Here is a 27,999-nt window from a genome sequence, read left to right as displayed (position 1 = left end):
TATATATATATATATATATATATATATATATATATATATTTTATTTGACAAATGGCAAACATCCAAAAGTACACACAAAAATGAGTTTTTTGCATATTTTTAGATGTTTGACTTTTGTCAAAACATCAAGATAATTGTCACTGATTGGATAAACATTTTCAGAAAAAAATAAGAGCATCATTTTATTAACCTTTTGGTCACTTAAACTTTTTAAATTTATACTGCATTATGAAGTTGCTCAAAGAATATTATCTTTCAGAAATTTAATCAGTGAAATCTCTATATACAGAAGATATGACTAAACATAAAAGTAAATAAATATAATGGCCTTTCGAGAATATTTGATCCTTTCTTTTAATGTTCTATATTTCATATGTCCATAATTTTATTGATAGTATTAGGTTGGCTTAGTAGAGAGAATAGAAGACTGAAATTAAAAACCTCATGATTTTGTTTCAGTTATAAAAAGTTTTGGGTCCTTGTCCAAGTCTGTCAATTCTTCATTTACTATCAGGAAATAAATGTAAGTATATGTCATAAGACAATGTATAAAATAATATTTAGTGTAAGATTCTTTATTTACATTATTGTATTTTTGACTTTTTGACTAAATTATTTTAAAAGATTTTTATTTTAGAATAATATTAGACATACAATTTAAAAACAAAGCTATTACTGAAAATCCCTTTATGTACATCACCTAGGTCCCTCATGTTATTTGTAATAAAATCATTAAAATATTTAAAATAATATTAATAGAATTATCTGTGGACTCCATTTGGATTTTCTCATTTTCCTACTAGTGCAGGGAGCCACCTGTGAATTACTTGAGGGAGGGTCTCCTCTTGGTATGGAGCCATGGACATTTAGGTTTAACCTTGGGAACTATCCTCCCCTCACCGCCCCCCCCCCCACACACACACACATGACCTCTATCTCTGCTCTACTAGGAAGACCCCTCTCATAGCTCTGGAGTTGGGCTAACCATTGGGAACTGGACAGCCCACCTACTATCTTATTTGGCAAAGAACATAACATGGAAAACCTTTGATGTTTCCTGATATAAATAAAGCAAGAGGGGGCTCCATTTTACTCTTTTTAGATCCCTAAGATCCGCTAGACTCTCCTGCCCCGCTTCTAAAATTACTTTCTGTGTCCTGTGGGTTTTTTTGACACCCTACCTTTTTTAGCTTTTATTTTGCAGCCAGCCCATTCCACCAAGAAGAACTCCATTCCCACCTCCCATGAGGGATGTGGGCAGGGTACTAGTGCCCCTTTTGTATTCTAGAATCCATAAAGAGGCTGAATTATATCAATATCATTAATTAGATTTGGATTTTTCAGCTATTTTTGTCATGATCAGACTAAAGTAATGGATCTTTGGAAAGAACATAATGAGCATAATCCTTTGTGACATGATGTTAACATGATTTACTATCAACTTTGATCAGATGGTTACAGTGATATCTATTAGATTCCTTCACTGTAAAGTTACAAATATTCCCTTTTATACTTTATTCATTAGAAATAAGTCTCTAAATCAAGCCAACACTCAAGAAGTTGTCAGTTAAGCTTACACTGGGCAAAAGTATAAAATTTATGAACATGTATTAGAACCACCATAATAATTAATCTTTGGGAGGAATATGTTTCTCTTTAGAATTTCAGAAGGAGAGAATCTTACTGGAAGCAAATATTACTATTATGTTCTAATATTGATTTTTCTATTTTCCCCATTCCTACTATAATTATTAATTGGAATTCTGCCATAATTGTTGTCTATAATTACCCATTTATTATTTTACTTAGTCAATAACTTATTTGTATCAGTGTGTACTTTTGTATATACGTTCTATTCTTGAAACAAAAATCTAATGCTATTGACATGTGTTGTTTCTTAAATCATTCTCCTTTATTAGGTTGGACTTTTGTATTTTCTCATTTTTTTTCTACCAATCTTTCTTACTTCCCAGCACTATAAAATGCCCCAGATAATCTTATACTTGCCTAGACCAGGCATAGAATCAGCAATGTCTTCAAGAAACCTGATCCCGTTCATTGGATATTGATGTCTAGAAACCAAAATCTGGATGATAGATATTCTCATTGCTATTGGAATGCCACTACCTCTAAGGCCCTCTCAGTAACACAGCTAGAAAACATATGTATAACTTCATTTAGCATTATCTTCTTTAACTCTGTACCTGCAAATGCCATGATTTTATTCTCTTTTATTGCTGATGTTTTCTCTGATATAAGAAGGCTGATTCATAGTTGGGTAGGAAGAGGGAGCATGGAAAGAATAGACAAACTCTAGATAGAGCATAGGGGTGGGAAGGGAAGGGAGGGAGCAGGGAGTTAGAAATATGGTGGAATATGATGGACATCATTATCCAAAGTACATGTGTGAACATACGAATTGGTGTAAATATACTTTGTATACAACGAGATATATGAAAATGTGTGCTCTATATGTGTAATATGAATTGTAATGCATTCCACTGTCATATACAGATAAAAAATTAATAAAAAAGAAAAAAGAAAACATGTATTCTTACACATGCATCTGTATCTGTATTTATTTCTGTATCTATCATCTGCATATATCATATCTGTGTCTCCTATCCAGGTCTAACATTCTGCCACTGCTTTAGTAACTTCTTTACTCAACTATAAAAATACAGATATTTATTATCTAGATTGTATTTATTTATTCATTCAAGCCTAGTGTGCATATATAATTTTCATATATAGCATATTACATATATACACATATAAGAAACTCAGCATTGCAAAACTGTACCATGTAGAAACAAATTTTTAAAAATTTAATATTCAGTGCTTTAGTACAGTTTTATTTTTCTAGAGAAAATAGGGTATTTATATTATTTTATAAATATATATAAGTAGATGTCATTATGTAGGCAAATTGACATAAGATACAGTTAAGTACATTACCAAATCATTTAGGCCATTTCTTGTCAAATCTATGCCCTATTGTGCATATGTCATACAATTTTAATACATGTAGATTTTTTTGTCCCAGTTTACATTACATCATGTGTTCTGGTTGAATTTTTCTAAATTTGCATTCAACAAAATTCATCCTTTATGGTGTTTCTTTCTATAGTTATATAAATTTGTAATGATGTCCTTTTATACTATTTTATTCTTTTTTCCCCTTTGTGTTCCTTTTGAATAGTTTTTTAAAAATATATTTTTACATGTCAAAGGACCTTTATTTTATTCATTTATTTATATACAGTGCTGAGAATCAAACCAGGTGCCTCACACATGCTAGGCAGGTACTCTATTACTGAGCCACAACCCCAGTCCTTGAAGAGTTTATTGTTAGGACTTTAAGTTCACTAATTTTTTTCCATCAGTGCTGTCTGATAAATTACTTATAAATTGTTTATCTGTTTTATTTTATTTCACAGATGTAGTTTTCATTTCTATGTGTTGTATTTGATCTTTTAAAATATTTTATATGTCTAAAATTTTTGAACAATTGGATTATGAATGTAATAAATTACTTAATACTCTTTTCTATTAACTTTAATGTTTGTGACAGTTGTGCAAGTTAAGAGTGATTCATTTTGTCCCAATTCTGGCTTCTGCTTCCCTGCTTCTGTAAATGTGTCATATCCTTTAAAGCAGTTTAACTGTTATCAACTAAAAATAACACAGAATTTATCCTTTTAACAATTTTAGGTTAGGTAGTATTGAGTATACTTACATTATTATGTAACCAATGTCCAAAACTCTTTATCTTGCAAAATTGAAACTCTATCCACTGAACAGATCTATTACCTTTTCTATACAGCCCATGCTTTCAAGACTCATTAATGTTTTGTAATCCAGTCATCTGAAAATAGACAATACTTGAGTTTTTTTCACCTTCTGACTATGGTAAATAATGCTGTTATGAATGTGGATGGACAGATAGCTTGTGAGATCCTGCCATTTTATCTTTCGACTTTATACACAGAAGTGCATTTGATGGATCACATGGTAAATCTATTTCTAATTTATTTGAGGAACTATCCTATCATATTCCATAGCAGCTGCAATATTTTACAGTCTCTTTAACAGAGCTTAAGTCTTATATTTTCTCCACATTTACTTGAACATTTGCCATTTTTCTTGTTTTTTTTTTTTTAATTTTTTATGGTAATCATCATAATAGATGTGAAGTGTAACTCGTTGTTGGTTTGCATTCCCCTAATCCTTAGTGATGTTAAGTATCTTTCCATGTATGTGTTGGCTTTTTGTATATAGTTTTGGAAAAATATCTTTTCACATACTAGATTAGTTTCACATACTAGATTCATTGCTGTGGCCAAAATATCTGACCAGAAAAACTGAGAGGAGGAAATTTTAATTTGGGCACATATTTTCAGAGAACTCATCCAGGGTCAGACAATTTCTCAGGACCTGAGTGAGGCAGAATCTCAGGACAGAAGGGCTTCTCAGTTCATGGTAGCCAGGAAGCAAAGAGGGAAAATGGGTCAGTGACAGGTAAAGTCCTCAAGGCCATGGCTCCAATGACTGGCTTCCTCCAGCCATGCCTCACTTGTCTAAAATTATCACTCAGTAGTCCATTCAAATTATTAATCCATTAAGTGGATTTATCCACTGATGAGGTTGAAGTTTTCACAATCCAATCTTTTTACCTCTGAACATTTCTGCATTGCCTAGAAAATGAGGTTTTAAAGAGACATTTCAGATCAAAACCATAAAAAGTACTTTGCCCATTTTTAAGTTGAAATAATATATTATTTTTCTTCTTGTTGTTTAACTGTAAGAGCTGTTTGTTGTTGTTGTTGTTTTGGTTTGGTTTTGGTTTTTTGTTTGTTTGTTTTGGTACCAGGGATTGAACCCAAGGGTGCTTACCTACTTAGATACACCCCTAGCCCTTTTTATATATTTTATTTAGAGACAGGGTCTCATTGAGTTGCTTAGTGCCTTGCAAAGCTGCTGAAGCTAGTTTGAAGCTAGTTTTTCTCACATTTCTTAAGTGGCCTTCTCACTATGTTGTATTATATCTATGAAATAAATTTAGACAAAATAACCTGAGGACTTTAATATATTTACTAAGGTGGCTTTTATGTGTAAGAATGGCCAAAAAATTTTATGAAAAAAACAATTGGATAATGTCCAATCAGATATTTAAATTTAATATACTTCCACAGTCTTTATAGACATGAACCCTGAATGGTGTCCAAGATGGGCAGATAACTAGCTCATTGGAGTAGAATTTTAAAAAATAATTTCTAAATTAAGAAATAACCTAGATAATAGTTTTCTCTATATTTGCAAGAAAAAAAACAATGTGAAAAATATGGCTCTTCAGAATAGTGAAAAAAACATTATTTAAAGCATGCAATTGAGGCCATTGATTAACTATTTGGAAAAATAAATAAAATTATGTCTTTTACTGAACTTTATATGCAAATAAATTTCACGAACTCTTCATTTCATCTTGCTAACATAATTTAAAGGCATGAAAGCATCTATATTTAAGTTTATATAGGAAAGATGATTTGATGCAAATTTATTGAATTCTTATTAACAATTGATCTTTGAATAAATAATGACATATTCATGCTATGCTACAGTATTTCATACAATTACTTTTAAATGAACTAAAATAGTATACATTAAAATTAGGTGAGTAGATGATAGATAGTTGATAGATCTGATAAGAAAATGACTTGTTTAATAATAAGTCCTCACAGACCTGGGGAGACAATGCCCATACCAAGGCTAGGTAATTCCCAGAGGGTTGGACTGCTGCCTCAAACTGACTTTTGTGTGCAAACGGGCCAACCCAAGGCCCTCCCCACCCACTTTGTTATATATACTCATAAACCAAGCCAATATTTCCCTTGCCCTAAATCATTGCAAGGCCATCTACCAAGCATGTAAGGAACATCTTCTTTGATAAGCTACCAGAATTATTCAAAACATCTAATCCTAAATTCTTCACTCTGCTCCGCCTTTTTTATGGAAACTCCATTAAATGCTCTAGCCTGACTTCTCTTACTTCTGTCATCTGCCTACTGATCATCCTGATGTTTCCCTGTGGCCCTGTGTGGTGTGGCACCTTCCCTTCCCCTCAGGGAAATGTAGGTAGAAATTCTAGCCAGGTGCAGTAGCACCTGCAGCTCCCTGGGAGGCTGAGGCTGGAGGATTACAAATTTGAGGTCAGCCTGGGCAATGTAGAGAAACCCTATCTCAAAGGAAAAAAGAAAAAGGGTTGGGAATGTGTCTCTGTGGTAGAGCATCCCTGGGTTCAGTCCCTAGCACTTGCAGGGTAGGAGCACAAGTATAAATTCTTTCCACGGCACTGGACTGTGCCATCACTCAGTCATAACTAATAAATTAAATCCTTGCTGTATTTAGATTGTGAATGGCCCAGAGGGTAGAAACAATCCAGCCATTCTGGTTGGACATGCTTGAGTACCAAACATGTTCTAGCAGCCACCCCCATGTAGCAGCAGAGGTGTGAACTGGCATGAGATGCAGAGGAACACCAAAACTGTCGTTGCACCTTCCCAAAGCTAGGCCAGAAGCCTGAGCGGTCAGGGATGGAGTGGCTATGGTTGGACAGAGGCTGAGAGTGAAGATTGATTTTTGAATTTGAATCTGAACTGCTTCTTTACTGTTTTAGTCTTTCTTACCTCCTCCTTCTCCTATGGCTCACATTTTTCTTCTCATTCTTCTAAATTAAGCATTTATGAATGCTTCTATGTTCAAGATTTTGTACCCTGGCCAAATAAACCTCCTTCTGTGATGAGTATTATACATGCGCACTTTCTAGTATGATACCAGTAGCCAAATGTAGCTACTTAACACATGAAATCATGCCAGTGTGAGAGAAGAGATAAATTTTTAATTTGTTTCACTTGAATTAATTCAAATTTAAAAGACCAAATGCCTAGTTACTACTGTAAGTAGAAAGTGAGAATCAGCTAAGGCAAAACACATGGTTGCCAACCTCTAGAGACTTTGAAATAGTTCATTCTTCAATCAACTGCAATTAATTGGATTCATTTTATGTGCTAGGCTTAGTTCTCAGAACTGGGCATGTAACCAGGAATGAAATCAATAAGGCCACCGACATTGCCAAACTAAAGACCTAAGGCTGCATAAGATTAGTATGCTTGCTATATATTGGAAAATCTCTGAAGGAGAAAATGTGTTTCAGAGAAACGTTTTAGAAAAGGTTTTCCTCTTAAAAAATTGTGTCCACACTCAGAAATTAAATTGGAGATTTATTTGTGACAAAATTATCATAAATCCAAAATATCACCAATTCGATTTTTTAGTTCAATAAGAGGTTAAGTGTCAAGAATTAGTGATAAAGTTGGTGTCATTATTGGGGAAAAGATTTAAAGGAAATTATAAAAGGCATGATTAGTGGTCATACCTAAAAACTAGAGTCCAGAACTCACCCAACAATTAAGACTACTTTATGTTTGCTTCTTGCTTCTTTTTAACTACCAGAGAGCTTAAAAAAAAATTTATTGACATAATAAATTGCAAACATCTGTCATCTCAATTAAGACAGAAAACGTATTACCCCAAAAGCCACTTTGCATTCCTTTCCTCATTTGCCCTTCCAACATCACCAATACCTCTTACCTAAGCAACCGTGCTTCAGCTTTCTAACTATGTAGTTCTTTGCTCTTTCTATAGTTTTGTAAAAATAAAATCGTACACAATTTTTTTTTATTTTTAAGGAATACTTATTTGGAAATTTACCCATCATGTTATTGGTACATACAGTTATATTTTTTTTCTTTGCAGTAAGATTTTAAGGGGAAAAAATAATGAAGCCTGGAAAAAAATATTGAGAATGTGTAACAGGATAAATAGGAATGAAAAAAGGGAGGAGCACTAAACCACTACCAATTTACATCAGAGTTGATGTAGAATAGGAACCAGACTCTGACTTTACCTGGTGAGGTGACATTTGTTTGTATCCATCTATAGCTCAATTAGAGTTATGGAGAGTATTCAAGGAATTAAAGGGAGATTTTCATGTCTTCCCTCAAAAAAAAAAAAAATTGCATGTCATTGGGGAAGAGGGAAAGGAAGGAATCAACTACTGATAAATAAGAAGACAAAGTATAAGATACTAGGTAGGAGTATGCTAAGATCCATGGAAGAGAAAGAATATTGTCTGCTGGAATAATCACTGAAGGAAAGAAAAAATGGTGTGAATCTCAAAAATGGGTACAGTTTGGATGAATTAAAGGAAATAATATTAGTATGTATGTATATAAAATTTTCAAGAATATAAAAAAGATATAATGGCATTAAGAAAAGAAAAAAAAACAGGGTTTGAAAATATTGTGGTGTCTATGAGGGGAGGAGGGGGAGAAAGAGACAAAGAGAAAGGAGGGGGAACACTGGGACAGAGAGGGATGAGGCCTAGTCAGAGCAGTAACATTTATCATTTTCTTGAAAGATAAAATAATCATAAAGGTTATAATTTCTGGATCAGGAATTTGAGTTTGAAGCAGTGAGAAGTATAGAATTACTTGTTTGCTTAAAGAAAGAAATTTGAGAGAAACAAGTTTGTTGTTTGTCGTTGCTGATCAGGGTTATAAAGAACAACACGTTTGACTTGAAGAAGAAAACTGACTCATTGGGACCCGCTCAGATACTGTAGAGCTAATCTATGTATAAGGTGCAAGTGTGGAGGAAGTAGTGGCCGAGGGAAGCAAACCAAAACAAAAAATGTTTAAAGAGGAATGCAGACACATGCTGGCACAGATTGGCTACAAAGCAAGGTCAAAATGATAAGGATGTGTATTAGAATAGGTATATAAATAAATTTACTTGCAAACTCAGATTTTATTTAATCTCACATTTTCCCTATTGGATTACTAATTTTATTGAAAAAAATTCATTATTTCTCCAATAGAAATAAAAAAATTTCACAAAGCAGACTTGCTTGGAAACAGGAATTAAAGCAGCCTTCAGAAGGAGATTCACCTATAATTAGGATAGCAATGTGAAACAGCCTGGAATTTTATTCCACTTTAAAACAGGAATAATGATTGGAAAAATTCACATGCATTGAGGGAATGATCCAGGCTTTTACTCACACCTGTGTGAGGGTGAGCAGGCCCAGAAGGGCAGAAGAAAAAAAATAGAAAGAGAAAAAGGGAGGTGAGGGATTGAGGTTCCTGGGAAGCAGGAAGAACTGGTGAGAAGGACACAGTGAGTCCCAGAGCCAGATGAATGGAAATGAAGAAGAAATAACAGTGAGGGTGGCAGAGAAAGAGGACTGGGAGGAAGTAGGGGGTGTACCTAATAGGTAAGTGAAGCTGAAGGCCCAGGGAAAAGTCAAACCCTGCTGAGGGGAAGCTAGAGAAGAGGGGAGGCTAGAAAGAGAGCAGAGAATAAACAGGAGAGAGTGGAGTCAGGATCATGGAAGGGTATGCAGGGAGCACAGGGAGAAGATGGACAGATTTTTACAAAACTACTTTTGAAGTTTTCAAAATAGAAGATAAGGGAGAACATAAAAAGGAAAAAAATGGAATGAGGGCTAGTATATATGGAGCATGTGCTCATTGTGTTGAGCACTCGACCTGGCTACTGTGAAAATACCTTCATCATGTGCTCATACTCCAGATAAAAGTATAAGTAAATTATTAACTAATACTTACTGAACATTTATTCTTCTGAAATAGAAATTACATTAAAAAATAAGAGCTATATCAAAATTAAAATAAATACATTGCATATTAATTTTTTACAAGAGTCAGCATCTCTTGACTAACTCTAGTGGCATTAACTAGTAAATCCCCCAAAGGTTAATGGCTTAACCCTACAGAATTTCACTGTTTATCACTCTCACAATGATAAATAATGTTTACCCATGTGTCAGAATGCTTTTTTCTACAGTTATTCAGGGCCCTTGGATCCTTCCATCTGTAGCTCCACCTGTCCCTATGTCTCTCCATTGTCTGCATCTGCTGAATAAAAGAACTAGTGAGCTTACACAAGACACCACTTCCTTTAAATGTCTAGAACCAGAAGTGATGCACATCACTCCGTCTCACATTCTATTTGTAAGAACTAGTCACAGGAGACCACCCAGAGTCTGTTTCTGGAGGTTGTAGGCTGGTGGGAAATCTGGAAAAGGTTTTTCTGATTTATACCACCGACTACAGGAGCATAAAAGTCAGTGATCTAATAAACTTCTTTTACACTTTGTCAGATATAATAGTTGCATTCTGTTCCTGGATGACACAAACAAACTCTTACATTCTTGCTTTGAAGAGAGTGTTAGGATTATTTCACTTGAGACTGGGAAACAGCAAATGTCTAAATTGTATAGAATTTCCTTTTGCTGAACTTGGCATTAGATTTAATGTGGATTTTTGAGTTCCTCTTGCAGGTAAAAATAAGAAACTGAAGTGTAATAAAATGAGATAACTAGCTATCTAGCATCATCTAGTGGCTTTATACTACCATTGATGTTCCAGTTTCAGGCATAGAGCCAACTGCCTGGACAGATTTTTTTTTTTTTTAATTAAGTGAAGATAGAGGGAAAATAATGGCCAGAAAGCCATTAATTAAAATGCTTTTAACCTGGATATGTTTGATCATAGTAAATATGTTAACATATTAATCAAGGCTTTTATCATGGCATTTGACTATATTTTTAACATCAGAATTGTTAAAATTTAATATGACACAGGAAAGCGAAATAAATTTCATTGTATTTCAGCCCTAAAGTAAATTAATATTTTTGTAGGCTTCTAGTTAGAATTAATTTTCCATTTTTGTGCCGTCATTTGTGGCTTTTTTTTTTAGTTTGTTCTGTTTGTGTTATTTTAGGACAGAGAAAGCAAACAAAGGAAAAATTGAGCTTGCAGAAGACATACACTTTCATAAGATCACTGATTTACTGGTCATATAGAGATTAAGAGGGAAAGATACAAGATGCTTGTGTTTTGGGAGATGAGACATATTAGTTCCAACTACTTGTCAATCATAATCAAAGTACCTTCCTTTACCTCTATAGAAAAAAAAATGAGAATTGGGGAAATAATCCAGGAATATTTATGGAAATAATATTTCCTAAAAATTTGCAATGGGAATTAACCATCCACCATGTTTCCTTGCTTCCAAAAGGAAACAAGAAAGAGAAATAAACTTAATATAAAGATTTCTGTAGCCTTGAAAGTGATTACTTTTTACACATTAATTGAAACAATCTGACATTTTTCTTCTACTAAAAATCACTCCATACCATTACTAATTACTTTTAATTTGTTTCTTCATAATCCTTCATTTTCTAATAACTGTAATTTATTCTTATTTTCAAATATATTAAATTTCATCTAATTTTAAAGTTGAAAGTATACAGAAAAAATATTAAATTAAAATAAATCTTATGCTTTTAATCACCAAGCCTGATTCCTTACTCAATTTTTTTAAATAATTCTTACAATTTTCTTCTACAAAATATATTTAAACCCATTCCAACTAAAATAAATTAATAAAAAAATTATTACCTCATTGTTTTTAAAAAGATGGAATTTGTAGGTAAATTTTTACTGTTTGCTAAGCTTTTTTTAAATTTTTTTTTTATTATTTGTTGTTCAAAACATTACAAAGCTCTTGACATATCATATTTCATACATTTGATTCAAGTGGGTTATGAACTCCCATTTTTACCCCGTATACAGATTGCAGTATCACATTGGTTACACATCCACGTTTTTACATATTACCATACTAGTGACTGTTGTATTCTGCTGCCTTTCCTATCCTCTACATCCCTCCCCCCTCCCCTCCCTTCCCCTCCCATCTTCTCTCTCTACCCCATCTACTGTAATTCATTTCTCTCCCTTGTTTTGTTTTGTTTTTTTTTTCCTTTCCCCTCACTTCCTCTTATATGTAATTTTGTATAACAATGAGGGTCTCCTTCCTTTACCATGCAATTTCCCTTCTCTCTCCCTTTCCCTCCCACCTCTCGTCCCTGTTTAATGTTAATCTTTTTCTCATGCTCTTCCTCTCTGCTCTGTTCTTAGTTGCTCTCCTTATATCAAAGAAGACATTTGGCATTTGTTTTTTTTAGGGATTGGCTAGCTTCACTTAGCATAATCTGCTCTAATGCCATCCATTTCCCTGCAAATGCCATGATTTTGTCATTTTTTAGTGCTGAGTAATACTCCATTGTGTATAAATGCCACATTTTTTTTAATCCATTCATCTATTGAAGGGCATCTAGGTTGGTTCCACAGTCTTGCTATTGTGAAAATTGTGCTGCTATGAACATCATTGTAGCAGTATCCCTATAGTACGCTCTTTTAAGGTCTTCAGGGAATAGTCCAAGAAGGGCAATAGCTGGGTCAAATGGTGGTTCCATTCCCAGCTTTCCCAGGAATCTCCATACTGCTTTCCAAATTGGCCGCACCAATTTGCAGTCCCACCAGCAATGTACAAGTGTACCCTTTTCCCCACATCCTCGCCAGCACTTGTTGTTGTTTGACTTCATAATGGCTGCCAATCTTACTGGAGTGAGATGGTATCTTAGGGTGGTTTTGATTTGCATTTCTCTGACTGCTAGAGATGGTGAGCATTTTTTCATGTACTTGTTGATTGATTGTATGTCCTCCTCTGAGAAGTGTCTGTTCAGGTCCTTGGCCCATTTGTTGATTGGGTTGTTTGTTCTCTTATTGTCTAATTTTTTGAGTTCTTTGTATACTCTGGATATTAGGGCTCTATCTGAAGTGTGAGGAGTAAAGATTTGTTCCCAGGGTGTAGGCTCCCTATTTACCTCTCTTATTGTTTCTTTTGCTGAGAAAAAACTTTTTAGTTTGAGTAAGTCCCATTTGTTGATTCTAGTTATTAACTTTTGTGCTATGGGTGTCCTATTGAGGAATTTGGAGCCCGACCCCACAGTATGTAGATCGTAGCCAACTTTTTCTTCTATCAGACGGCGCGTCTCTGATTTGATATCAAGCTCCTTGATCCATTTTGAGTTAACTTTTGTGCATGGTGAGAGAAAGGGATCCAGTTTCATTTTGTTGCATATGGATTTCCAGTTTTCCCAGCACCATTTGTTGAAGATGCTATCCTTCCTCCATTGCATGCTTTTAGCTCCTTTATCAAATATAAGATAGTTGTAATTTTGTGGATTAGTCTCTGTGTCCTCTATTCTGTACCATTGGTCCACCCGCCTGTTTTGGTACCAGTACCATGCTGTTTTTGTTACTATTGCTCTGTAGTACAGTTTGAAATCTGGTATCACTATACCTCCTGATTCACACTTCCTGCTTAGAATTGCTTTTGTTATTCTGGGTCTTTTATTTTTCCATATGAATTTCATGATTGCTTTATCTATTTCTACAAAAAATGCAGTTGGGATTTTGATTGGCATTGCATTGAACCTACAGAGAACTTTTGGTAACATCGCCATTTTGATGATGTTAGTTCTGCCTATCCATGAACAGGGTGTATTTTTCCATCTTCTAAGATCTTCTATTTCTCTCTTTAGGGTTCTGTAGTTTTCATTGTATAAATCTTTCACCTCTTTTGTTAGGTTGATTCTCAAGTATTTTTTTTTGGGGGGGGGAATATTGTGAATGGGGTGGTTTTCCTCATTTCCATTTCAGAAGATTTGTTGCTGATGTACAGGAATGCCTTTGATTTATGCGTGTTGATTTTATATCCTGCCACTTTGCTGAATTCATTTATTAGTTCTAGTAGTTTCTTCATAGACCCTTTTGGGTTTTCTAGGTAGAAGATCATATCATCCGCAAATAGTGATATTTTAAGTTCTTCTTTTCCTATCTTAATGCCTTTAATTTCTTTTGTCTGTCTAATTGCTCTGGCTAGTATTTCAAGAACTATATTGAATAGAAGTGGTGAGAGAGGGCATCCCTGTCTTGTTCCAGATTTTAGAGGGAATGCCTTCAGTTTTTCTCCATTTAGAATGATGCTAGCCTGAGGCTTAGCATAGATAGCTTTTACAATGTCCAGGTAAGTTCCTGTTATCCCTAGTTTTTCTAGTGTTTTGAACATAAAGGGATGCTGTACTTTGTCAAATGCTTTCTCTGCATCTATCGAGATGATCATATGGTTCTTATCTTTAAGTCTATTGATGTGGTGAATAACGTTTATTGATTTCCGTATATTGAACCATCCTTGCATCCCAGGGATGAATCCTACTTGATCATGGTGTACAATTTTTTTGATATGCTTTTGTATCCAATTCGCCAGAATTCTATTGAGGATTTTTGCATCTAGGTTCATTAGAGATATTGGTCTGTAGTTTTCTTTCTTTGAAGTGTCTTTGTCTGGTTTCAGGATCAGGGTGATGTTGGCCTCATAGAATGAATTTAGAAGAGCTCCTTCTTTTTCTATTTCCTGAAATAACTTGAAAAGTATTGGTATTAACTCTTCTTTAAAGGTTTTGTAAAACCTTTAAAGTAAATTTTTACTGTTTGCTAAGCTTTTTTACTAACACTATTTCAGGTGATTTTGACAAACTAACAAATATTGGTCACATCATTCTCTTTAAAAAAATACAGAGAGAGATTTCCATTAAATGGATTGCATTATTTCCAATTTTAGTCTTTTGCAAGCAGTAGAAGAATGACATTCAAAATGTATTTTTCTTAACTTGTTAAAATAAACATGAAGTAAATTACTAGAAAGAAATGGATCAGGTATTGCCAAATAATAGTGCAAGAGATATGTTGTGTTTTGTGTTCATACCAAAACAATAAAATGTTTATTAAGATTTCTATTCCTACAAAGCTAACAACAATGAGGATCAGAAAATATTTAAATTGGTGCTAGTCTGATATGTGAAAATGGTGCTTCACCATTTTTGTGGATATTTATTTATGTGAGATTGTATATTTTGTCAATTAGTTTCTTTATTTAAAAATATTTTTACATATTTCTTAGTTTGAGCATGAAAGCAAAATAAAAACACATAATTGTAAATTTAAAACCTTAGGTGATTTATTATAGCATGTTTATAAAAATAAACTGTCTTTGTAGTAATTAAGTAGAATTTTGTTTTTAATGTTTTTAACATTGTATCGCTAGGTTAATTTTTGACAATTTTAATAACTTTCATTCATTTTCTATGGACATTGTTTTTGTATGGAAAAAAAATTTTTAGTGGTACTGGGGATTGAATTCAGGGCTTTATGCATACTAAGCAAACAAACACTTTACCTTTCAGCTATATCCCCAGCCTTTTGTGTGGAAGATTTCTATGAATTTATAAGCTTGAAGGAAACGTTTTCTAGATGATTGGAACTAACACTTTAGTATCTACTTTAAAGTTTCTGAAAGCATAATTAAATACAAATTTTCATTGGTAGTGTCTTATGGAACAATACGACCAAAACTTAATTTTTATTTTATGCAACTTTAGCATAATTTTGTCATTACCTATACCTGAACTTTTAAGTTTAAATATATGCTGCTATTAATTTGACTAATAATTATTAAATTGGTATTCAAAAAAGATTAAGATGCTCAATTACAACATAAATTCAGATCAATTACTAAAATTGCTGATAAATTAATAATAGGTTAGAAAACCTATGAGATTTTGGATTTTACCCTATGTAATAAATTTAATAAAATTTTTAGGAATATTTGTTGTTCATAGTCAAAAGGCAGAAGACTTTAAGAGAAACTTTAAAGTTTAAGATAACTCAATGTACTGCCTGATTTATTTGTATCTGAGGGGCTGATATGGAGAAAAAAGGACTTTGGGTAATAAGAAGGTGAGCAACTTTCTTAGGCAATTTACTGGTGTTTTAGGATCTGCCAAAGCTCAGATTTTCTATATTGCTGCAGTTTGGTGATGGGCCTTGTCATCAGAAAATATTTTATCATGATGGCTGACCTGGGTTGCATGGTAACTTGTCAGTTTATGGTGAGATATATAAGGGACAGAGACCAGGGAAACATTGTTTCTCAAAGGGAAAGTATAGGAAGAGAAGAACATGACATTTTTTTTACTCCAGGAATCTTAAGTGTCTGGACATTGATTCAAATGTGAGGGTCTGCCTAAATTTCCAGTTAACAGCCCTGACTTCCACTTTACCTGCAAGCACCATGTAACCAAGCTACAACTCATGCCTGAACCTGAACTGAGTATATACAAATGAGCACTCCCTCACAAGGTGTCCATCCTTCTACCTCTCCTACTGCAACCTATTTCCACCTGCTTCTGGAACACCTGTTTACAGAGTTGAAAGAGTTGTGTGGGAAGAGAAGCTGCATGTGTAAATATAAAGGCGAGTCCCACTCAATAATTCCTCCTTTGTAAATGTTCCTTTGATGACTCCACTGTCATATGAAACCTATCAAGCTATTATTCTGTTTTCTGAACTTCTGTAATTCTTTATTCATACATTTTCTTAAGATTTTTTTTCCTGAAATATCATCTGATTTTTTTTTAAATGTACGTTCTGCATAATATATTGCACTTGGTTGGTTGCATACTAAATGGTCAAAGAATGAATGAAAAATGAAGCAATGCCATTCTTCCGGAAGTAATGAAAAGTCATACTGTTTAGGTCATGCAGATTTAAGAGGTAAAAGGTTATTTAAAAGATCATCCTAAACTTGATGTTGTAGTGTGTACCTCTAATCCCAGGCACTCAGGAAAATGAAACAGAAGAATCGAAACCTCAAGATCAGCCTGGGCAACATGGAAAGAATGTCTCAAATAAATAAATAATAAAAGATCATCTTGAGTTCTGAGGATCTAAGTAATGTTCATATTGTCTAAAAGACTAAAATAATATCAATAAAAACAATATTAAAAGAAATTTCCTGTCATAATAAGTTAAACATAAGACTCCCCATCCCACTGCCAGTGTTCTCTGATGTGAGGGTGGTTCTACCTTCTTTGCAGTCTCCTAGCATTGGTTATATGCTTAGTTCTGTTTATGGAATAATAATTTACAAATTACAAGAAGTCAAATTGAAGGCAAAATTCATTTATAATGCATCAATTACTCTATTTCATTAGGGTACATGTTTTTAAAATTTTAATTTTAATATCAAAGACAATATCTTTTTACCTTGTTCAGCATTGTAAGCCAGCACTAATGTAGCACCAGGAATGAAGTCATTCATTACTCAACAAATAACTTTTAAATGAATTAAGAGACTTGCATAGGCAGGATTTTTTGAGAATTTTCCAGCAATTCATTTTAAGAAGAATCATCCAGTGAAGGATTGGGTCTGCTTGAGTTCATGGCCCATATATTCCCAAAGAACTCAGAGTTCATGGCACAAGGATTCTGAATCAACATCTCACTATTGAATTCTCTCGTTCTTTCTTCTGACAGCAGCCATTGCTGCTCTGACCAGTTCCACACAGGTGCTGACCTACTTCATGAAGTGCAACTTGGCATCTTTTAATTTTAGTCATGTTTTGTACCTCTTATATATGCCCTGGGCTTTTATGCTTTTGTTGTAATTGGGGGCACCTGTCATTATCCAGTTGGCATACAGGCTTGTGTGACCAGAATTGCAAGTGGCCTTTGCAGGTGTAATCAGCATCACAGATTGCTACCTTAACCAATGCATGATGGAAGCAGAGAGGTAAATGTTTCTCACTTACATCCCTCACATCCAGTGTTTCTGAGGTCTTTTAGATTATTCATCAGCAATCCCATGTCAACATTAAACACCCATAGCTTCGTGCTGCCAAGCTTATTGTTTCTTCTTGTAGTAGCTTTTCTTCCTTTCCTTTATTTATTCCTCATTTTTTTCCTATTCTTTAACCATAAAGAGAAGACATGCATTCAAGTCTTTGGCTCAAACCCTGCTAATATATAATTTGACAAGTCCTCTATACAAGTCTGAGCTTGCACATGAAATGAAATTTAAAAGAGATGTGGTGACATGCCCATTATCACCAAAATGTCTCCCAAATTCTACCTAGAATTGTTTTATTTATTATTTTGTGTTTCTGAAATCCCACCAATAAAAGATTTCTTTGGATCAGCAGCCATCTTTCTTTAAACACAATTATCATGGAAAGAGGCTATGTAATTTATTATTATAATTAATACAAGAGGCAGAAGATGGAAATAGAAACAGATTTAGAAAGAAAACAAGTCTTTCTAAAAATTCTACAGATTGATACCAGGTTAGCATTATTTAACTGGGAGATACTTAGCAAGGGAAGTACTACTCTGTTATGTTTAGTGTGCTATTCTTATCTCCACCCTATAAGATAATGATGTGTTGATTGGCACAGGTCAAAATAGCCATGTGACTTCTTCCACCACTTCTCAATAAATGACTTATCATAATCTCATTCCCCCTCTTATGCACCATGACCTTCAATCTTTCCTGGGCCTGTGTGTTAGTTGGTTGTATTTCCGCTTCTTTAGCGGGAGCTTACAATCTTTCAGATGAGTTCCCCCCTCTATGGAAGGAGAGCCCGGGTCAGTTTAGTGACTATAGTGTAGAAAATGGCAAGTACATCATTAACCCCTGGAATTACTCTGAGAGAATAGGAATGTATAAAATTCTATTGGCACAGACAGCCAGATATTTTGAAAAATTTGCTCCAGAAGATGAACAAAATATTTTATGGGGACTGCCTATACATCATGGATGGCAATATCATTCAGGTAAGAATTAATCTTTTTCATTACAATGATGTTTTGATTAAGTTATAAATTAATTAGAACATAGTATCTAGTATTTAACATCATCTTTTTGAAAATGATCGTTTTTCTCTTAATTTTTCCCTTCTTATTCTTTTTTTTTTTTTTGCCTTTTTATTTCACACCCCTCCTATTTTTCTCTTCATTCTTCATTAATCCTTTTTTACCAAGCATTTTTAGAATCTCCCTGTGTGTACAGGTTTTCTACCTGTACTGTCAAAAAAAATTATGGACAATGATGAACATCTTCTATATTTCCAATATACAGTACACAAGCAGGAGCCAACACATATTCTTACATGTGGCTATTGAGCACCTGAAATAACTAATACTTGTGCAAAATTGAAATATTAATTTTATTTAATTTTGAGTCGTTTAAACTTAAATATGCAAGTGCTAGTGATTATCACACTCACTGATGCACAGCATATCAGATCTAGTTCACACCATCAACTAGTATTAATTAAGGTCCTACTAAGAACTAAACTCATTTCCAAGCATCAAGAATTGTATGCAGGAGCAAAACAGGTTAGGTTATATGCATTAAATATACAATAATTTTACCTAATTATCTAATCTACAACTCTAAGTGTGATTAGATAATTAGGTAGATTAGAGTGACACAGGAGAGCACAACCTCTGTACTAGAGCATTTCTCTCAAATATTCCCTTCTTAAAAATAATGTCTACACTAGGACCTAGAGTGGAGATTTGTTTGAGGACAAAAACATTATAAATTCTAAGCTACTTTTTTCTGGTCAACAAGAAATTCAAGAAGTAAGGAAACTTCTCTCTCACCTCCCAGAAACTGTTTTGGTAGAAAGTAACCAGTGAGCAAAGGGATGCTCTTGTGGGAAAGACAAGAAAGGAGACCTGCAAGATCTGAACTATGATGACATCCTGAGCTGGCATTACACCCACACTTGTAGGATGATCTCCTGACACCTGGTATGACTATTTTTACTGTCCTCATCATGGTAAAGATAAATATTTTAACTCTGAGACATGATTCAGGAGCAGCCCAAATATAAGGTCCATTGCAAATAATAAACACCACCTGTGAATGGAACAACACATACCCACACCCAGGAAAATTTTTTACTCTGGGTCCGGTGAGAAGCAAATTGAAAGGTTGAATGTTAGATTGGATACCTTTCAAATTTTAATTTTCACTTAGCAGGTGGTTTTACTTAGTATTTACTGAGTTGAATTCAATGATAAAAGCAGAGAAAATTAAAGCAGGTTTAAAAACTGTGAAAAAAAAATCTATAAAAGTATTTCTCCAACTCTAGGCTGAAACCCAAAGACAAGGTAAGGACCTTGAGTATCAGAGTAGTTCAGAAAAGAGTAGTAAATATGACCTGAGATAATGATGGGAAGAAAGTGGGACCAAAGGCCTTGCAGAAAGCATTGCTAGAGTAATACTTGCAAGATGGCAAGGCAGCAGGCTATACTAGGAATAAGATAAATAGGTTGGCATGCAAATTGGTGTGTGAAACAACTAGTGAGCAGTAATTTTTTTAAAAAAAAAATTCAATTAGGGCTAGTTTAAAAGATGTCTTCAAAGTCTGACTAAGGAGTTTTAATTGAGCCCTTTAGCAACAAGGACCTAATGCTTACACAATACTTAAATACCTTAAATGTTTGTTTTTTGTTTGCATAGCAGAGCTTTTAAAGCTTTATTAATGTATAATAAATATATAATAAACTACACACTCAAAAATGTATTGTTTGATTAATTTTGATGTATGTATATGGTCCTGAATTCATCACAGATATTGACTATATGTATAATGCTTTTGAATTCTTATCTTGACTAACTTTCCCATCCTCCATTGTACCTCTCCACTGCTTCAACTAATCACCCCATTCAACTTCCCATCTTCACAGGTAACCACTGATCTCTCTCTATCACTACAAATTAGATTGCATTATCTAGGATTTTCACGTGAACAGCTATGTACTCTTTTTTTGTCTGGTTAATTTCAGCTGTCATGAATATTTTGATATCCATCCATCTTGAATGATATGTTGAGATTTCATTCATCTTTTACTGTAATAAATCAATAGTTTATTCATTTTTATGGATTAACAGAAATTTTAATCAAAAAAGTGGAAAAGTGGGAAAAGAATATAAAGAGTATGGTACAAACAGTATCATCAAACAGCAAAAAGGCATGTGAATGAGAACTTGGGGTGGATTTCATGTTTTTCCTCAAAGTGCTTACAACCCTTGGGAAGAAAAGTTAGAAGTGAAACAACCAAAGGAGAATAAAGGTCCAAAGCATAATATGCTGAATAAAAGTGAGATCATTACAAGATTGAAAAATCTGGGAATAGAATAAAATTTGAAATGGATCTTTTAAAAGAATGAAACATTGATGTATCAAGTAAAAGTAGACCATAAGAATAGAATGAACTAAAGAAGAGAATTTGAAATTTTTTTGTGTGTGGACTGTAGGAGAGTAAAAAGAGATCAAGAGGAAAACATTCAGAGTATGAAAGATATATAACTTATGCCAGGGGAATAATATGGCTGGAAAATAGGATAAATATAGGGCAAGAATTTGGGTTTGAATAGCAGTAAATATAGCATCATTTTTTATTTTGAAGAAAAGGATATGACAAACTACAGTTCTTGATCAAGTTAATTGAGAGCAATGTATTTTTTTCCAGGAGATGGCTAGCAAAAAAAAAAATCATCCAAGAAAGTGGGCCCATGCTGGCTCTAAAGAAGGGAGAGGAGGAGCTGAAGATATTAAGAATGGGAGTGAGACTTCTCTGCCAAAACCAAATTAATAACAAAAAAAAAAAAAAACAGAAAGTTTACAAGTAACCTTACTTGGCTCTCCAGATCAAGAACCAGGTCTCAGACAAACTTTGTTGGAGATGACTTGGAATCACCAATGCAAGAGCTCTGTGGAAATCTAACAAAAAAAAAAAAAAAAGGAATGTAATGAGGATTCAGAGGTCAAGATATGAAAATGAGCAGCATAAGGCAATTCTTAGGTTAGAGTAGTGGGTGAAACTTCTCAGAATGTTAATTTAAAAGGGAAAGTCTTAAAAAACAGATTCAAAATACCATTAACGAAAGAAAACCTCAGAAATAAGAAATATTTCACATAATACTAAATTGAATATTATTCCAGTTTTTTTAAAAAAATGATTTTAAGATATTACATCCATTAACAAAACTATCCAGATCTTTACCTACTTGAAGGTAAGTAGGTCAAGAAAAGCCAAGAGAGAATGCAGAAAGACAAAGCAAAAGGGAAAGAGCATAGGTTTGTGGGAAACATGGGTGGACTGCTGAGAGGAAAAGAACACAATGTAAGGGGAAAGAATTTTTAAAAATGAAGAAAATATAAATATGTCAGAAAAAGAGTGGTTAGGAGAAAATAAATGCAAGTACCCAATGGGGGAACAAGGAACAAGAATTGGAGAAAAGAGAGACTGGAGGGGCAAGCGTGGAGTCAAAACCCTGGGGGAAGCTAGAGAAAACCAGAGGTTTGTAAGATCAGAGAGTATAAGCCAAGCATGGAAACAGATGGAAGGGGAAGAGATGTGCATGGATTCAGAAGATAACTCACGGGATATCTAGGGAGTATAGGTAGAAGGTACAACTGATGACAAAATTAAATGGTGGAATGAGCCAGGAAATTTTTGAAAGCTAAGAAACAAAAGAAGGTTCTGCAAAGAAGGAAAAATTAAATACAATAACAGCTAATATATATGGAGCATATGTTTACTGCATTGGGCATTTTGTGTGTCTGTCTTCATGTAATACTCCCCTACCCTCAGAGGTAATTTTTTCTAGACCTTTAGATATAGATTCAAATATTAAGGCTTAGAGAACTTATCTTCCAGGGCCAAACTATGAGTAAGCAATGGAAAGGAATTTGGTTTAAGGCAAGGGAAATCTAGATACTTTTAACATACACGGTTATTGACTCCTTAACTTTGAGTTAATATGGAATAAATATCTTATTAAGTACAAGAGACAAGAAGTACAGAGATTTAAAAACTATTGCCTAGGAGGCAGAATAAAGATGTTAAAGCAAAGGAAAAAAATATGAATAAGTTATAAGAAACAAAAAAAAAAGTTGTAAAGGAAAGAAGTGATTGAGGATGGATAATTTTTTCAGAGAATAAACATTTAGTTCAGTTTTGCAATACACAGACACACACACACACACACACACACACACAGTTAAGATTTTGTGTATGCTGGTTAGAAGTTGGCCTAATAAATCCAACTCTGCATCCTCTGTCTTCTAGGTAGACTAGCTGATCCCACCCTTAGGACTGACTGTGGCCATGACTCTGGGGATCCTCTGTGCATCTCTGTGGACAGTTGGTGGGCTGGTGAGTCTAACATAACAAACCTCAAATTGATGACTTTCTATAAAGGATTGATTCAAAATCATACATTGATACAAAAGCAAATAATCCGACTCTAATTCTTGCTTTTCAAAACACAATTGTTTGACCTAAACATTCTGAATGTCTTGAAATGAATTTTTTAAACAGATTTTTAAAATTTGCTACTCAGTGTGTTCAATTATGAAAATGTTATTGGAGAAAACTAGTAACCTCAAAACTTGTTCTAAAGGCACAGGACAGCAGTAGAAATGCATGTCATGACATAAAATAAAATTTTGTTAAGAAGAAAAATCTAAATATATATGGTAATATTCTAAAGACATGTTAGACTCAAATTTAGAATTAAAAACTTATGAAAAAAATGGAAAATATAGCTATCTATAAAATTACAATTTCTTTCCTTTTTACTTGTGCTTTGGAGTTTAACTAGCATTTAAAATTCCATCAATTTGTATTATTGTGATTTAAAATAATGTATCACAGCATAAATCCATTTTTCCTTTATGAGAGCAGGTTTTCTTAAGTAGCATATTAGTATTGCTTATGATCCTTAGAGAAATGATAAAATTTCCAGCATTCTCAAAATTATTGCTTAAGTTTTACCAAATATTTATATATATGTAGAATTTTTATGATATACTTCTTTGTCTAAAACAGATTCTTTTCTATATTAGCAACACTAATAGTAACTTTTTTGATTATACAGACCTTAATTATTATCTCTCCACAATACCCTTCCTTGCTGCTATCGATTCTGGCCTAATGGGAGTATCAGCAGATAATGTCATTCTCCTGCCACCATCCAAGGATCAGACAAATTTTTGTTATAATGTTTCCAGCTGTCATTCATCTTTTCCAGAAGCAATGAAAATGTGGAATAAATTTTACAAGGTTGTTTTTTTAACATTCTTTTAATAATCTTCAAAGGTAGCCAGATTTGATTATTTTATGAAGTATTTTTATACATTGAATGAAACATGAATAAGAAATAATTTCCACAATGATGATGTTAGTAATATTAGTAAGAATAGATGACTACATGACATTACATCTCATCAGCATCCTTATTCCTAATACATTATTGAGCAGACTTTATGCACTCTTCTAATGCCAATATATTACATAAATGTGTAAACACGTAAATGATGGTTTAATGGTACATAAAGTGCTCTGGTTCTTCCTAATTTCAGGTATGTGAGCAATAATTTATATAGATATACAATTTTAGAATAGGTTGTGCTTTTGATAATCTTACTTCAACTTTCTTGATAACCAATCACCTAGGAGTTGACTAAAATGATCATTTGATAATCAGAATCAAACATTGATATCCAAAGTAATGTGTCATGGGTGAAAAAGTGCATGGCCAAAGGCCAAGTTTCCTTTAGAGAACTGACCATTTTATTGCATATGATTAGATTAAATGCTCTTATTTTTCCCACTCCCCCCATTTCTGACACCTAAGACATGGAATGTTCATTGCATGGCCAGAAGAAAAACTAATGAAGCACTAAAGTTCTGGCTTTGAAAAATATAAAATTTTGAATATTTTTTTAAAAATTTTAAGTCTTTCTTTATTATATTAAAATATATTAAGTATCATTAGTAATTAATATTACTAATATTAAACACTTTGGACAGTCTCAAGCATTAATAACTCTTTAAAATAATATTCTCCTTTCATTTAGCAAATTGAGAACAAATTTTCATTCAGCAAATTGCCAATTTTTCAAATCTGTTTTTTAAGAAGAAATATTGTATTGTATAATTTCCTAAAAATTAATAACACTTTACTTCTTGGCTAGTGTGCAATGTCACCTTCCAGTAGTTTTGATGACCTGTTGAAGTACATGTGGGATGCCATGTTTCATCCTTGGAGTTTGCTCGTAAGAATTTTCAGAGTAGGTAAGAACAAACCTAATGTTATTTTATTATAATACAACAACAATCTTTCCATCTTTTACTATCATTTTCATTAAAATGTTTTTCAAGTTACTTTTTTAGCTATATATTGACCATTATTATTATTACGATAAAAAGAAAAGTGACAAGTAACATTTTCCTGAATAAATTTGAAAGGTATTTCATAGTAAGAGATAGTTCATAGAAAAAAAGTGGGCTTGTGCCGCCAAAGTATAACAAAGTAAAATAATAAAAAAAAACATAACCAGAAGTAAAAAGGGTGTCTTTTTTGTTGTGGTTAAAAGCTGTTTAAACACAAACTAGGATCTATAAAACAAAAGGACATAATGGGAAGTAATAATAGAATTTCTGCTCCATTTCGATCTGAGACTACAGCTTGACTAACACATATTTGGAAGGAAATATTATCTTTTATTATGACACACAGCTAAGACAAAGTCAAAATTTTCTCCATTGCCTAGCAAATGAAGTTGAAAGAGACAGCATGACTTGGCATGGAAGAAAAACAGCACTGTGTTAGGAATGGTATCTGCTGTCCAGAGTGAGGCACCAGATAGAAAGAAGAAAGAGTGGGGGATGAGTTACAGGAATATTTATAACCACAGCATATGTGGTTGGGAATTTCTTATTAACCACCTGACCCTATACCCACTTTAGATAAACAAAACAGAGTCAGGAGGCTTACATTGCTTTGTGTATTTTATCTCAGTATCATTTAAAGAGCAGATGTTTATATTGTACAATGGCATATCATTGAGATGAATTATAATTAACTGTTAAATCTATTTTTGATGACTACAAAAAAAGGGTGAGATTATTAGCCAAGAAGTATTGAAGAGGTTAGCAACATCAAGACTAGATCATAGAGCAAGTCATTATAGAAAAGAGTTTTTAAAAAACTATTTTTTTCCTATATTGGCTTTCCCCATCACTTACAAAACTACTGTAGTCTAGAAGATTGCAACTCTTAAAGGGTAGTGAGATCAGCACTAAGTATTTGAAATAAAAATTCAGAGCTAAATTAATTGCTTTCTAAAGGCGGTATGAGCCAGGGTAGTCCGGAGCAGCATCAATATCTGCTCATTTTCCAGAAGTTTTTGGATGTGTAGAGCTCAGGGATTGATTTTCATGTATGTATTGAATTGAATCATCTGTATAAAGCTACTCAGGTGAGACTCAGAAGCACTAGAGGTATGTGTGTTGGAGGCAGACCATTTCTGATTGTTTGAATTTCAGATACAAAGAGAAGTCACTGATTGGAGGCTTGCAAAAACCTTTTCACTGAGGCAAGTTGTTGATTGATTGAAGCTGTCTATATGTGATTCAGTGGACAAATGTTACTTTGGAGCACAATCCCCTTTTCCTAGGGATGAAACAACTTTTAAATCTCAAAAGCCTAAGAGTTCTTTAAGGGATTAAAGTCCAAAGATGCTTGTATATATCATTTTCCATCATTTATTTTCCATACTTCCTTATTTGTTCATACTAATTGCTATGAAATGTTTAAATAATTTTTGGAAATACTTAACTAATTTTTGGATAGACCAAATTTATAAGTAACTGAAGATGAAACAAGATCAGTTGTTTGATGATTTTTATTATCATTTTAAATATGAATGGTCTGTTTTTTCACACACTAACTCAGCGAAAAAAAAAGCCTCTTCTTTTCCTTTCCAAGTAAAAACCTACATATATAAGTACAATTAAGAACTTCTTTTTTTAGACCAACATATTTACTTTATTTCTTGAATTTCTATCTTTCTTATATGATTCTACAATTGCCAACCTCTAACTGTGTAAAAAAAAAATTAATAGAAGTATATGTGTCAGAATCTGGACTATGAATATTCTTATCTCTCACTTAGTTCTTAAAAAAATGCATTTTGATATATCTGAAGTTGCACAGATAGTCAGTGGCAGAAAGTATTTTAAGTTTTGTCTGGCTCAAAAGCCCATGCTTTTATCCTCATTGTTATTATTTTTTAGGAAACTGTGCTTTTACAAATTGTTGTACAAAGGTCAATGTCAACCACAGCTCTTCTTCCTCTTTAAATATAGTGTAAGCAATTAATAGCAGTTTCTGAGGCTGTAATGTGCAAAATTAGATGATCAGGTACAATTAGGTAATTAGTTTCTGATACAAAAAGATAGATTTCATAAAGAGTTTTAGAAAATAAACTGAAACATACCATAACTTTTATCAGGTAAGTAAACAAACATTCTCTTCATACCTACTTTACTGTGTTTTATATCAGACTTTGTTCTTAGTTTTCTCCCTCATTTAGGACATCCTATTTCTGAGTGGAGAAGGGTTGATGGTAGGTAAAAACCAATGTTTACAGGTTTCACATAGCTTTATTCCACCATGGTGCTCAACTGGTTATTTGCATGATAATAGGGTCATAGATTTAAAATATTTTTATTTTAGATATAAAAAGTCTCCATTAAATTTTACCTAAATTATTTACAAGTCTAAATTATTATGTTTATTGATCCTCTCAATGTATCTTGTCCTTCCAGAATATTGAAGGGTATTTTTTTTCACACAGCTTCTGAAATTTCAATTAGTTCTCTCTTACTGTGTGTTATTTTCCCTTCACTTTAATTAATGCATTGTCTATCTAAAATGTAATTTTTTTCTCACTGTTATAGAATGTTGAGTCTGTAATATTCAACATTATTTCTATGTTGAACCCTCTATTCAATAGTTCTAATTTAAGTAAATTTTTCTTTCATTTTCCACATTCTTGTCTTTCCTAACTTCTAATACATTTCCATAACTTTATCTTCTAACCCCTTGTTAATATTTTACTTATTCTACTATTTCTGATTTCAAGGAATCAATATTTATGAGGATTTTTATAGTATCTTGCTATTGCTTTTTCTTTGCAATTACTTTTTATACCTCTGTGAATATTAGAATAATAGTGATATTATCTAGTATTTTCTATAACTTTTCATTATTTTCTTTGTGTGGTATGTTTTATTTATGCTAACT

The 27,999-nt window shown here is 33.2% G+C and overlaps 1 protein-coding gene across 2 annotated transcripts; it reads left to right on the top strand.

Moving 5' to 3' along the window:
* The first annotated feature begins 18,354 nt into the window (after positions 1 to 18,354).
* Positions 18,355 to 27,657, top strand: LOC125615024 (protein LEG1 homolog). 2 transcript variants are annotated; one of them, XM_048797976.1, is made up of 5 exons: positions 18,355 to 18,659; positions 22,974 to 23,060; positions 23,785 to 23,969; positions 24,884 to 24,983; positions 26,238 to 27,657. In XM_048797976.1, the coding sequence occupies exons 1-5, from the start codon at positions 18,359 to 18,361 to the stop codon at positions 26,255 to 26,257; spliced, it is 693 nt and encodes a 230-aa protein (XP_048653933.1). In that variant the 5' UTR covers positions 18,355 to 18,358; the 3' UTR covers positions 26,258 to 27,657. The 2 variants fall into 2 exon arrangements, with proteins under 2 accessions (XP_048653933.1, XP_048653929.1); XM_048797972.1 differs by lacking the exon at positions 26,238 to 27,657 and having other exon boundaries at positions 24,884 to 25,023.
* Positions 27,658 to 27,999: the final 342 nt, after the last annotated feature.

This window comes from Marmota marmota, unplaced genomic scaffold (assembly GCF_001458135.2).
Source record: "Marmota marmota marmota unplaced genomic scaffold, marMar, whole genome shotgun sequence".
NCBI classification, from domain to species: domain Eukaryota; kingdom Metazoa; phylum Chordata; class Mammalia; order Rodentia; family Sciuridae; genus Marmota; species Marmota marmota.
This window is presented reverse-complemented; position numbering and strand designations above follow the sequence as displayed.